This window comes from Atractosteus spatula, chromosome 1, assembly GCF_055471065.1.
Source record: "Atractosteus spatula isolate fAtrSpa1 chromosome 1, fAtrSpa1.hap1, whole genome shotgun sequence".
Taxonomy (NCBI): Eukaryota; Metazoa; Chordata; class Actinopteri; order Semionotiformes; family Lepisosteidae; genus Atractosteus; species Atractosteus spatula.
In genome coordinates, this window is record NC_142706.1 from 72,403,763 (window position 1) to 72,418,002 (window position 14,240).

Consider the following 14,240-nt stretch of genomic DNA (forward strand, 5'->3'; position numbering starts at 1 on the left):
AAAGTTGGAAAGCTTAGGGAAAACCCTACAGGCAATTTCCTATGCAACAGGGTTAAACCTTATTCCCCAACCAGTGGACATGATTGTTGGTGTTATACAGTGGGTTTATGCTTGTGTGCAACAGGCCAGAATGTTGACACAAGACCTGTTAAGGGAGCTTAGTGCCACTGTAGCCAGTCTAGCCACGGCACAATTCCCAACCCACTTGATCCCACTCTTCTCAGTAGAGGAGTATGTGACATTAACCCCATCGCTCATAGCTCACCCAGAAGGCAATCCAAGATTGAATTCGGTTCCAAATCTTGAGATGGGTATGGCTACCAAAGCTATCCATTGGCTGTGTCTAAACGATTCACCAATGAAGGGTGTAAAGCTACTAATGGGCAGAGGGAGGTTAATGAACCCCATGAAGAGCAGGTGGGAAGTAAGTGGCTGGTCAGCACACCACGTTTAACTGACACTGTGACTTGTGACAGGCATGATGCAGCTACCTAATAAAACAGTTCCTTTAAGTTCCTGAGGAGGCCATAGTACAGCATGGTAACTTAACACTGTACGGTCTAGAACCAGACAACATAAGACCAAACTTGAGGTCATGGATGCCTTCAGGTGCCACACTAAGGAATTGGATAGAAATCCAAGAAACAGTAAGCCCTGAAGAGGTACAGGTAGTTAGTTTGCTTTAATGGAACAAACCTCCAAACCACCCTAGCAGATACCCAACACAGGTGTTGTGGTTTATCGGGGGGCTGGGAACAGGAACTGGTGTTATTGTAACACTGCTGCCGGGTAGCTGGATCATGACTGACAGTGTACTCTGAATGATGTACTCTTACATCAAGATGTACTCCGGGTAGCATGAATGAGTCAAAGGTAGCATGTCAAAAGAAAGGAAGTGACTTCTCCCCAAATATCTACCACAGAGGTATCAGATATTGACAGTGAACTTCCTGATGTGTAATTCCTAGACTTAGATAATGTCTCCTACCGTGTTTATACATACTCCAGATGTTATTCATCCTGTTTGTATCCAATGCTGGTTCTGGTATGAATTCTCGAGGAGTAATGTGGACATTTAAGATTAATGTTCTAATGGCAAGGGACATCACTTAACTCTGTTTTTGTTTTGAAGGCAACAACGCCTCAGGACCTCGTGACCTTCAAAAAGGGGGGATATGTAGCGGCGAGGCTTAATAATAAGGCAGAATTAAGTGTTTCTGAGCTTCCCAAATGAGGCCCCATTTCTCTGTTCATCTCTGTGGAGCAGCCACAGAGAGACCATTCATGCAAGATGATTTAAGGTTTCCTAGGACAGCTCCCAAAGGGGGATGCACTTAGCTAAGTCTGGCTATCATGATCAATGGTCATCCACTGGCGCCTATCAGTCTAGGGAGTGCCGGATGGACATCTGGACTGCATTACTAAGTGTCAGGACTAAGTGACTCATATCTCACCTTGATCAACCAATCAGGGACTGGTAGGGCTGAGTAACCCACGTGGGACTCTGATGCCCATGGAACTTTCAGCCAATCAACAAGCTGAAGTTCCTCCAGGTAAAAACAGGCAACACAGGCCTGGAGATTCAGATTCAACAAGATTCAGATTCAACAAGATTCAGATTCGGGAGATTCAGTAAGATTCTGGAGAGGATTCTGTGGACTGTTCTAAAGGGAGTTCAAAGGAGAATTCCAGGGCAGGACGGCCCAGGAGCAGAAGGCTCCCAAGGGCAGGACATTCTCGCAGCGCGCCTCCTGACCATCCCGAGACTCAGCCCGGACAACCACGGAACGGCCAGTGTGTCCGAGTGCCAGAACTTTCCTTTGTTCTAAGAGTCTAGAGTGGAGGTTGCCAGAGAGTAACCAGCAGCAGGCCTCGTGGACAGGTCAGAACTGTGGACAGCTGAATCACTATTCAGAACTAGCTCTTCATCAGGAACGAACCGGTCCTCTTCCTGACTTGCTGGGATCCACAGTCATCTTTTCTCCTGTGCACAAACTTTGCTAGTTAAAGCCAACACTAACTAGCCGGTCAGTGAGCATCAGCAGCGCACCGTCGCAAGCCGCACAGCACAGCCTGGCACGGAGCCAGAGAGCGCGGATTGGACAGCAACAAGCCTGCAGCTGATTTGTGCCTGCAGGAGATCTGAATCCCCAGAAATTGGATGAGTATTCAACTTCAATGCATTACAGCTCGAGAATTCAATTGTTATCCAAACCAGTTGATATCAATTTAATTCCTAAGAGTTATGTACTTGTTTTGAGTATCTAATGTAGAAGTTGTAACCAAGTTCATTTATGAAACGGTCTTAATGAATGATATACTGAACGTATGTCCTCTTGATATGTGTAACACTTCGTAACTGATTGAATATATACCTTTTGTATTCTGATAACCCTCTCGATAAGATCTGTTAGGTTTACATGCATATTCTATGTATTAATAAATGTATCCTCGTGTATTAGTACCTGTGTGTGCGCGTTGTTTGAGTTATGTCGCATGGTTGGATTCTAAAGCCATCAAAAGAATCAACTTTGTGATTTACTGCTACAATTGAAAATTGTCTCAGTAAATGCCCAAACCCTACAGAACTGGTGCCTTCAGAGAGCCACTATGATTACATATTTGGCGTCCCTGAACGGCTATGAAACACTACACCGCAAACTACTAAAAAATGGACGACTGGGGGACTGATAGCAGTGTCCAAAGGGACAGTGCAGTATCTGCAGATGACCTCCACTAGATCTGCTTTTTCCCCAATCCTGCCCCTCGCTGGAGAAGATCCACCTGTGGGCACCAGTGCACCGAGGACCAGAGAAAGAGGCCTTTCGTTAGGCTCAGGAGAGAGACTGCTGTGCCTCAGTAGGCTAGACAGTCTTCCAGCAGCAACTGTTTTTGTTGTGAGGAACCAGGGCACTCCAGGTATTCTACTGGAAATTGAAAAATATATTTTCTTTAAGTGGTTCATCTACACTAATTGAGTAGTCAGAGGAGCATAAACCATTTTACATGCATCTCTTTCTGTGCTGTCTTATAATTAAAGCTCTAAACACAGTTCTTTTTTCTGTCCTTATGCTGCAGGCTTCGTGTTCTCATAGGAGCACAGACAATATTTACCAACAGACTGTAAGGAAAGGACACAATGTGCTCTCGGAGCCCAGATCCTTTGTTAGGTTTCAGATTTTTTCTTTTGGTAGGGGCAAGAAGAGAGAAATTTTTCTCTAAATTCCATTTGTCTTGCCACATAATTGGGTTTGGCACTCCTCACCTCTGTCAGGCAAGCAGAACATAACCAATGCGTAGGGCTCGAAAATGAGCTCATTCTTTGTAACATAATATCTGTGCAACACTGCACTGGCAGACACCATGAAAGGAATCTCAGGGAAGGCTGCAGCTCAGTGGGCTTATTAACAATTTTTGAATTTCCTAAACTACATTCATTATGGAAGAAAAGGAGATGGGAAAGACAGTTTAAATTGTCAAAACCACTCCTGGTGCCAAAACGGCTTCAGACTCCAACACTTGTCTAGAGACGCGAGTGACTACACTGAACTGCCTGTTTTATTGGTTCTTTTTTTACATTCTTACATTTTTGTCTTGGGAGGGTCTATAACTCATCAATTGAACATTTTCAAACACATGAGCTTTTTTTATCATTTGATGCTAAGGCTGTGACAGATGAAGGGCTTTGTGTTTTGAAAATAGGGATACACTGTCTTCCATCCAACAGGGCTGTAATTAAAGTATACAGCCTCTCGAAAAATTTGAATCTTCCTGTCATTATACCATCTGTGATTTAAAACGAAACGAGAAATACTCGTGAATGACACATGAAGGCAACGCAGAGCTTCCAAAGTAAATGTCGAACCATTCCTGGCTTTGGGCACTTTATTGAGCACTCTGATGGCACAGAGCAATAATGTGCAAGGCATGTCAGTTCAGAAGGACCTGTGATGCACTTTAGACTATACTGTAGGTCCTAATGCAGCTGCGGTCTGGTATGTACTCACAGTTCCAGGACTTAGCTGTGCATAAAAAAGCATAAAGGTCTGTGTTGTGAGAAAGGGAAATGAAGATCAGGAAATGGCTGTTTGTGAGCCATGTAGGAAAGGCTCCACAGTTTGATTGTACTGTACTGAGTTCTTCCCTGACTCTGAACATTTCTGTGCTGATGCATCTTAGCTGGTGAACTGTACTGAATACCAGCAAGTACTTCTTTGGCTTTTGTTGGGAATATGGGACTAAAGTGTCCTCAGAAAATGTAATTAAATGGTCTACCTGAGACTGCCATTTCCTCGTTTAAATAATTATAGTGGAGAACTACAGGAAGCTGAAGGAGCAGTTGTACTCAAAGATTTGAGCAAGCGAGAACATTTTTCTTAGGGGTTTTCACATCTGAAGTTCAATTATAAATGCACTGTGAAGATATTTCTCTTTGTAATTGGTTAGGCTTGTCAGTTAGTGTTGTCTGCAGAGATTCCCAAGGGAAGCCTGTTATGTGAGCACCAATAGGCTGAAAGCAGCACTCCGGTTTTGGCACAGACAGCTTAAAGATGACAGAAAATGAATCACAAGGTCTCTAGAACAATCTGAACAGGTAAATCCAACAAACAGAAATTTCAAGTGCTGTCAAAGTGTTACAGTTTTACAGAACCCTACATTTAATTAGGCAGTAGAAAGGATATCTTGTTTAATTTGTCTAGAGAGAATGACAAGTTGGTTTTCAATTACAAACTTTTCTGAAGACAAATTTCTGGGAGGGACATTCTACCCATTTCTGATTGTGCTGTGCTGGTGAGAAGAGCAGATTTCTCTTCCAAATTGATGGTTTTGCATTGATTTTGTCAAGAGACTGGACTTAATTACATACTGCACTGAGAACTGAAGCCCTTCTGTTCTGGGCTCTGTGCCAGACAGAGCACATTTGTGAAAACAGCTTAGCAAATATTTACATACATTTTAGAAATAATTACTTAAAAAAACATTATATATTATTACTGAGGTTAACCAAGAATACGTCTTTCTGTTTTTGATTGCTGTGCCCTCCCTACTTCTGGAAAGAATGCTCTGGGAATTTACATAGGATTTCCCTGTCAAATTCTTTTTTTATTAGACTAGTACACCTGCCAGTTGAAAGTCATGTGGTAACAAGGTAAAAATTAGTCAATATATGTACGTGACGGAGGCAGCTCTCCCAGATCCTCTTGGGATTCTATCCCAGTTACTTGCGGGCTCCGAGCACACACAGCATGACTCCTTAGACAGCAGATAACTCCCCCACGTCAACAGAACAGCTCCTCTTCCATGGAAGAGCTCCAGCTGTCTAGGTTTCAGATTGGGTTGGACTGAGACCTGTTACACCAAGGCTTGTGTGGTTTTCATGCTCACACTCATGACGCGTCTTTTGGATTCCACCTTTGCAGAATGTGCAGTCAATGCGGCTAGCCTTAACGTAGCCCACACACCCGGGCATGCAGAGCAAGACATCCTGCTTCTCCATCCATTATCAGAAAGCCTGCTATTCCTGGAAACCCAGAGCTTACACTGGTAGTACAGGGCGTACGTCAGGACAGTTCTGTAGAGCGCACACATACAGTTCACTCAGGGACAATTGAGAGACATCAATTAACTGAGTGAGCATGTCATTAGAATTTCAGTGGAAAACAGAGAACCTGGAAAAGACCCATGTGAATAGGAGGAGAACATGCAAACTCCACACAGATGACACCCCCATACAAAATTGAGTATAGGAACCAAGAGCTATGAGGCCACAGAACTAACCACCATGCCACCTAGCCTCCTTCTGCTCTGCCCAAAACACACTGGTGTGCTGCAATGTTTCTCTTTATAAGATTCCAGCAGTTCCACCTCTACCACTGACAGAGGCTCTGTCCAAGAGTACTGTATGGGTAGTCAATGGTACGTCCACAGGTGAGCAGCCTGATCTTTGCAGATATTCTGCACAGGCATCATTGGCTCTTAAGCTGGAAGTAAAAGATATCTGAATGTTTCCAGCACCAGGGACCACATGAAATTGCAATCTTCAGCGCTGACAGGCCAGTGTTTGACAATTCCTATCTGTCGCACTCCAGCTTGCCCCCCTTTTCTAATCAATATGGCTCCTTGCCTCTTCCATCTTTTCAACTAGGTCCCTAGTTCCCATGCCTTGGGTTACATTGCAGTCGATGCATTCATTTTACCTCTAGAAGGTATAAAACTTTGATAAACGGCAGAACAGTCAGATTTAGTTTAATGTTTACATTGTTTCCCCTGTCTCTTGCAATCTTCCCAGGAGCTTTGATGTTGTTGCAGCAGAGCACCTGGACCACATTTCCCAGAAACCTCTGGGAGACCGAGCTGCAGCTCCCAGTCACCTGATCAGTTGCAGGAACACAGCTGGTCAGGTGGCTGTTTAAAAAGCAGGAAGCGGAGGCTTTCTGGGTCAGTCAGCTGCGGTGATATCTGCAGCCTGGAAGACAGGAGGCAGAACTTCTGTGTGTCCTTTCATCAGAGGAATAAGGGCGGACCATGGATGTAAGAAACTGTGAGTTTATGAAAGAGATTATGTGGATTTTGAGGATTTGAAAGTTTTGAAGAGCCTCAGGATTGTATCTTGCTCAAGGGTACAGCAGCAGTGTCTCACCTGGAAGGTAAACCCACCGCCTTTCAATTCCAGAACAAATCCAGAACCCTGACCACAGCAGCCCCGTCCCTCTGTCTGGAAATCTTGGCTATCTCTTTCTGTACCTGCATTCATTCATGCACGCCCACTCGCCTTGCATAACCCACAAGGCCTTACCTAGATCTGGACCTGCTGTCGAGGTTTCCATCGTCCTCCAGCTCTCTCTCGCCCCCTGCTGGCTCTGTCCTCCCGTCACTGCCCGCCCCGGCCTGCCTCTGTCTCTCCGCTCGTCTCTGGTGGCTGCAGGCCCCTGCGTCGCCTGGCGGGGTTCTGTCGGAGGCGGCCTGCGTCCCCGAGGCCTGGTCCAGGCACCTCACGCAGCGCAGACTCCTCTGCTCCCGGCGACTGTCAGCCGTCGCGGCGTCCAGCGGGCCGGAGGAGTCCGCTATACCGGTGGCGGTGGCAGCGGCGGCGTCCTTGCTGGGTGCCAGGCTGCCGGAGGTGTGGATGACGGGGCTGGGCGGGGTGCACTTCCCCTTGTCCCCCGAGGCCTCCAGCCCGTCCTCCCGGCTGTCCTCGCAGCTCCCGCAGCACACGCAGGAGTTGAGCAAGCAGTGGGTGGCGACCAGGCCGCTCAGCTTCTGGGGCCCCGGGGAGGCAGGCTCGGGCTCCTGAGGCAGCAGCAGAAGCTTGTCGGCAGCAGCCTCCACAGTCACGTCGGACAGGCTGGGCGATTTGGGGTTGAAGATAACGGTGGCGGACAGCTTCATGCCGCCCGTGCGATGGGCGATCATTTCCGCCGTCTCCGCATCCTCGGAGCCGGCCTCCCAGCCGTTAAGGTAGGCGGGGGGCTCGGGCGCCTCAGGGCCGGGGCAGGGGGCGCCGGCGAGCGCAGGTTTGTCAGGGCTCTCGCAGCTCTGGCTCCGGCAGAGTGCAGCCTCTACCACGGAGGAGCCGCCCCCAGGCCAGCCGTTCTGCACGGTGCTCCGCTGGAGGGCGGGCCCGAGGGGTTCTGGCTCTGACGGGCAGGCAGCTCCCCCCCAGGCAAGAGTCGGGGAGTCCTCAATCCCGGCCAGTGCCTCCCCCGCCCCGTCCAGATCCTCCATGAAGAAGACCCGGTCCTCCTCTCCCTGGTCCACCCCTGCCCGCCCCACTGGGCCCCGGCGCGGCGACGCCTCTGTGCTGGAACTGCCACTGCAGCCCCCGCGGTGTGCAGGAGACTGACACAGGCTGGGTGGGGAGAGCAGGCTGGACATCTCGTCGCCCACGCGGTGCACCATCATGTTGAGCTGCTCGAGTTCCTGCTCGTCGTACTGCATGGAGCAGGCCAGCTCCGGATCGGCGTCTTCCACCTGCTCGGGCTGCTGCTGCTCCTTCCCTGGGGCGCTGGGACCGGAGGGAGGCACCTCCTGCTGCAACGGCACCTTGGGCACAGCAGGAGGGGCGAGAGGTGTGGGAACAGGGTTTACCACAGCTGGCGGGGGCACCGCCACCTCTGGAAGGGTTGGCACTGCCGGGAATTCCCCATCCTGGGAGATGCAAAGGCTGCGTTCCAGTGTGAAGAGCTCATCTTCAGTCAGCGTCTGCAGCAGGTCTCTGTGGACAAGCAGGGGCACAGGGTTAACAGAGCCTCAGGTGTGATAGGCTACAGGGGATCTAAATTCAAATTTGAAAAGTCTTTTGTTTTTCTGAAAAGCTGGGTCAAACATCAGTGCATTACTCCAGAACGCATCTTTCAGATGAAGCCATATACAGTACAGAGTAACTGACTGTAGGATTACGTTGTCACAAAGCCTTTTCAGATTGAAGGGTATTAATAAGAGCATGTAAAGAAACTCTGTTTATTTCATATGATTCAGTAACATTCAGAAACATCAGGACAGAGATGGCTAATAAGGTGCTATATAAAAGCTTCAAAATGGAACAAAAGAAGTGGTTTCTTTAGTGAGATGGCAGTAGGTGTTTAGAGGTAACTGTTCTATGTACCATAGAAGAAGGTAGGACATGAAAAAAGGACTGTACCCCCTCTCCTTATTATTCCCAGGAGTTAAATAAATTTGCAGAAATACTTACTGCAGTACCAGAGTGATGCAGTAGTACAGGTACATCTGTGCTGACATTCGCGCGTAAGCTGTTACACCATGACACTGACCTGCAGAGTGCTGTGTCTGTGTGACGGGAGGAGGAATCTGCTCGCTAGGTGCCAGTGAAGGCAAGCAGACAAGCGAGAACTGGGGATGTACTGGGCTGACTAGCAGAACAGAACAGGGAAGACATGGCACAGCCGGGCAGGACAGAACAGGGAAGACATGGAGCAGCCGGGCGGGACAGAACAGGGAAGACATGGGGAGCTGGGCGGGACAGGACAGGGAAGACATGAAGCATCCGGGCGGGACAGAACAGGGAAGACATGGAGCAGCCGGGCAGGACAGAACAGGGAAGACATGGAGCAGCTGGGCGGGACAGAACAGGGAAGACATGGAGCAGCTGGGCGGGACAGAACAGGGAAGACATGGGGAGCTGGGCGGGACAGGACAGGGAAGACATGAAGCATCCGGGCGGGACAGAACAGGGAAGACATGGAGCAGCCGGGCAGGACAGAACAGGGAAGACATGGAGCAGCTGGGCGGGACAGAACAGGGAAGACATGGAGCAGCTGGGCGGGACAGAACAGGGAAGACATGGAGCAGCCGGGCGGGACAGAACAGGGAAGACATGGAGGAGCCGGGCGGGACAGAACAGGGAAGACATGGAGCAGCCGGGCGGGACAGAACAGGGAAGACATGGAGGAGCCGGGCGGGACAGAACAGGGAAGACATGGAGCAGCTGGGCGGGACAGAACAGGGAAGACATGGAGCAGCCGGGCGGGACAGAACAGGGAAGACATGGAGGAGCCGGGCGGGACAGAACAGGGAAGACATGGGGAGCTGGGCGGGACAGAACAGGGAAGACATGAAGCATCCGGGCGGGACAGAACAGGAAAGACATGGAGCAGCCGGGCAGGACAGAACAGGGAAGACATGGAGGAGCCGGGCGGGACAGAACAGGGAAGACATGGGTAGCTGGGCGGGACAGAACAGGGAAGACATGGAGCAGCCGGGCGGGACAGAACAGGGAAGACATGGAGGAGCCGGGCGGGACAGAACAGGGAAGACATGGGGAGCTGGGCGGGACAGAACAGGGAAGACATGAAGCATCCGGGCGGGACAGAACAGGAAAGACATGGAGCAGCCGGGCAGGACAGAACAGGGAAGACATGGAGCAGCTGGGCGGGACAGAACAGGGAAGACATGGAGCAGCTGGGCGGGACAGAACAGGGAAGACATGGAGGAGCCGGGCGGGACAGAACAGGGAAGACATGGAGCAGCCGGGCAGGACAGAACAGGGAAGACATGGAGCAGCTGGGCGGGACAGAACAGGGAAGACATGGAGGAGCCGGGCGGGACAGAACAGGGAAGACATGGAGGAGCCGGGCAGGACAGAACAGGGAAGACATGGAGCAGCCGGGCGGGACAGAACAGGGAAGACATGGAGCAGCCGGGCAGGACAGATCAGGGAAGACATGGAGCAGCTGGGCGGGACAGAACAGGGAAGACATGGAGGAGCCGGGCGGGACAGAACAGGGAAGACATGGAGGAGCCGGGCAGGACAGAACAGGGAAGACATGGAGCAGCCGGGCGGGACAGAACAGGGAAGACATGGAGCAGCCGGGCGGGACAGAACAGGGAAGACATGGAGCAGCCGGGCGGGACAAAACAGAGAAGCTGCACAGCCAAGCAGATCAGGTTGGTTCCTAAGGACGCTGCCCGCAGATGTGTAGCACCGCGGAGACAGATGGGGATCTGGCTGGCTGTCAGGTTCTGTCTCGGGAACCGGGAACAGGGAGCCAGACTGATTAAGGCGGAGTAGTGGGTGTATAACTGGCAGGCTGGTTACTGCGAGGAGCCCTTCCATATACGAGTAGGAAGCTCAATGACAGAGCGTCTGGCTGTGGACTGGGCAGGGCTTCAGTAACTGGCGCTGATGAGGTATTTACCCGCTAAGTGGGGGCAGGTGGCACGGACAGCCACCCGATCGCGTTCTCACGGCACCGGGCGGTGTTTGACTCAGTGTGCGAATGTGGCCAGTCGCCATGGAGACCAGGGGCTGTGAGCTCTGGCTCACCCAGGTGTAACACAAGTGAATTAGGTGTACCTCAGAAATACTGGAATAGCTTATTGCCGTCTTTAGGTGTTTTCATATATGACTGTGTTATGTCCATCTTTTGGGATTGTGAGAAATTAAAAGGTAAAGATGACAGGTTCACCTGCTATGTTGCAATTAAGTGCATGGGATATTTCATCTGAAATGATGAAAATACTGCAGTTAAAAGCCTGTTCTACAGAAGCCCCCAGTGTTCCACTCACGATTAGTCAGTTGTATTGCTGTACAACTCTAAATCAAAAGGGATCTGTTCTGAACTCTGAACCTCGCTGCTGTAGTGTCCTTCCCCATGCCCAGATGTACTCTACCCAAGAGCAGGTTATTCTGGGGACAGCTCCTGCCCTGTCAGTGGGTGAGGCGGCACAGCGGAAGACACCCTACTCCCTCATTCCCTTCCCTTTCAGACTGCACCTTTGACAAAGAATAAAATCTAAAGAAAAAAGGTTTAACACCGGAATAAGGGAAAAAAAGTGAGGACCCAAACCAAGTGGAAAAGCCGCCGACGCACGAGACTAGTGCAGCAGGCCTCTGCCACCTGTCACAACGAGGAAAGGCTAATTGGATGTGACGTGTGGCAGCGAGTGGTATCACCAGCAATTAAACTAAACAGACTGAGGCGGTGATCTCTTCACAGGAGTCAGGACTCTCAAACAGACTAGAATCTACATAGCCTTAATCTAAGAAAGCTCGGGCTGCTAATGATAAGATAGCGATCTGTAACTGAAACATAAAGAGCCTTTTAACAGGGAGAGTGGTCGTGCAACAGCTGGGCCCTTGTGCTTTCTGTCTCTTGCAGTATGCTTGTTAAAGAAAGACAAATCAATTGCCTCATCTGAAAAATAGCCCATCACCAAACAAGCCAAACAAGCCAAATTATAGGATGAATACTCAATGTATTACTGTATAACTACAGTACACATACACAATAATGACTGAAAATACCCGAGTCCACAAAAATAAAAAAAAATATTTTAATAAAAACGAAATTGTAAGTTTTCTCACTTATGTTTCCTGGTTTGAACCACAACACCCCCATCCAAGCGTTTTCTGTCCGACATGGGACAAAAACACAGGGAAAAGTAATAGCGCCTCTTGCCAAAATGAAAGCTGAACCACGCAAACCGTGGTTTTGAGGAGTAATGTACTGTAGGGTCATGACATTCACCCCTGCATGCTCATGCAGATGTGACACCTAGAGCCCTGACTGGACTGAGCCACGCGCTCCTACAGGCTTACAACTGACAAACAACAGGGACAGACAAGCCTGAGGGGGCAGCTGTGTGGCTCGCTGAGCAACGGTACAATTCTGCCACTCTTCTCTTTCTTTCGTAGAATATTATGATCCTTTCTCATTTACCTCTAGTAGTGTATCACCTGATGCCAGTCAAATGTGAAAATCTCCACACTGTGCTCCAGTGCCTATTGCCCACTGTAGACTGTGGCCATCCTGTCACTCCTGCCACTCTTGGTCCTTTCCCCTAGCCGATCAGCATCAGCACTGTCCTGCTGGTCCCCTGACAGACAGCTGTGCAAACCTGACAAGGGCTCAAACTAAACCTGGGTCAACTAAGCATCCCGGTGCTTTCACATTAGGGAAGAGAAATATAAATAACGAGGCCTCAGGTGAGGAGAAGCGTGTCCAGCCCAGGTCCTGGAGGGCCGATATACTGGTAATCAGGTGGCTTTAAAGCAGCAGCACCTGACGTGCTGGGAGAAGCTGTTAAATTGGTCCAGTTAAACCAGTGAGCAGCTGGCTTAGCTTGCTCAGATCCGAGCTGGAATGACAACCCGGACTGGACAGGGCTGGTGTAGGGGCTGTGGGAGGGAACGGGTGCGGTCTGGACAAGCCCACCTGATCTTCCTCAGTAAAGTGCGGAAAGGTCTGAAGAGCTCTGACATGTCCTCTGCCTTCCGGTCCAGATTAAGGGGCCCTTCTGAGTAAACTACTAGTCCGCTGAGAGAGAGAGAAAGGAGAAAAGTTCTGAGTGTCCTGCAACTTTTGCGTGTAAAGACCCACCCTCAGATGCAAACACGGAGAGGTCAGAACGTGCCCAAACACACTTGTTTTGTGTAAGCAAGTATTTCAATACTACATTAGGGAAATTTTCATTTATACATAAAAAAATAATTTATAATGCAGACTTTGCATTGCCCACTTTGCATGACTTAATTCCAATACTCTACACCCACATACGTACACTGATATCTATATTCAGACATGCATACTCTCACAGACAACAGCACTGGCTCCTGTGTAACTAAATTATAGAATTCCTACAGACAAGTAAAGCTTGCCATAGTTTCTTCAGAAAAGCAATCAGTCAGACATGATCTAATGCAAGACTCTGCAATTCTGCTGCACTGGTTTGTCCTTAGAGTAGCAGAGAATCTTTAAAGATTATTACATTTCAATTTATTAAAGAATTATATTAGATTTTATACCCTTCTGTTAGAAACACTAGTTCTTGTTTAACCTGACTCAAAAACGCACGCTGAGCACAAAGGAGAGTGAGTTTTACAAAATATACACTTTCCCTTGCGTGTTTACTTTCTGATCCCCAGTGAAATACAGTTAAAAATGATACTTCTCCACCTCTCGGTATTTTCTCTAAAGTCAGTACATGCTTCAGTACTCACCATACGATGGCTAGTCTTGGAATTGTAAACATCAGTGCAGGTTCATAGTCGTCAATCATGTCTTGAGTGAGGTAACCAAGCTTCAGGGCCCTAGAAAATCATCCAGACAAACACAGGGTTATTAAATGACCTGCCGACACCGGCTTTAAGAAGAAGAACATAAGGTTCCAAACAAGAGGAGTCCATTCGGTCCATCAAGCACATTTGGTAGTTAGTAGTTAATTGATCCAAGAATCTCATACAGCAGTTTGTTGAAAGAAGCCAGGGTATTGACTTCAACACGGCTGGACAGCTTGTTCCAGACTCCCACAACCCTTTGGTGCACAGAAACAGCTGCCACTTTTCCCATATTGACAGCACAGGCAGAAGAAGCTCAGCTGCCAGGCCCTGTGACCACTGCAGTGCCATCTGCGATTCACCCTTTAATCCCATGGTTGGTCTCTCCAGTCTCGTCCCCCCTTACCTCTCCACCGTTTCGCAGAACAGCACGATCACTTCCTGCTGTACGTAGTACTCCTTTGGCGACTTTACAGGTACCATGGCCGACACATAACTAAAGAGAGAGAGAGAAGTCCGGAGATCAGCCCTGATGTTAAACAGGACCAGAACACACCAATATGTGGGTTCACCTCCCCTCTGGGTCATAGGTTCTGCTGTCATGGTAATTCATGGAACAGGTCACAGTTAAAAAACTTAGTCCTGAATTAGCTTTTGTTCAACCGTTCAATGCAATCCGGGTGTTATTTTCACTTGGTTTCGCCCTTTAGGTGCATAGGGTAAG

The 14,240-nt window shown here is 49.1% G+C and overlaps 1 protein-coding gene across 4 annotated transcripts in view; it reads right to left on the minus strand.

The window, feature by feature from the left end:
* zfyve28 (zinc finger, FYVE domain containing 28) overlaps positions 1–14,240 on the minus strand; it is a 174,411-nt gene that overhangs the window by 26,863 nt on the left and 133,308 nt on the right. For all 4 annotated transcript variants that reach the window (XM_088918584.1, XM_088918594.1, XM_088918575.1 and 1 more), the window contains exons 5-8: positions 13,923–14,012; positions 13,460–13,549; positions 12,675–12,776; positions 6,797–8,215 (exon numbers count right to left, since the gene is read on the minus strand). In XM_088918584.1, the coding sequence (XP_088774710.1) occupies positions 6,797–8,215; positions 12,675–12,776; positions 13,460–13,549; positions 13,923–14,012 (1,701 nt within the window). The remainder of the gene's footprint in view (positions 1–6,796; positions 8,216–12,674; positions 12,777–13,459; positions 13,550–13,922; positions 14,013–14,240) is intronic.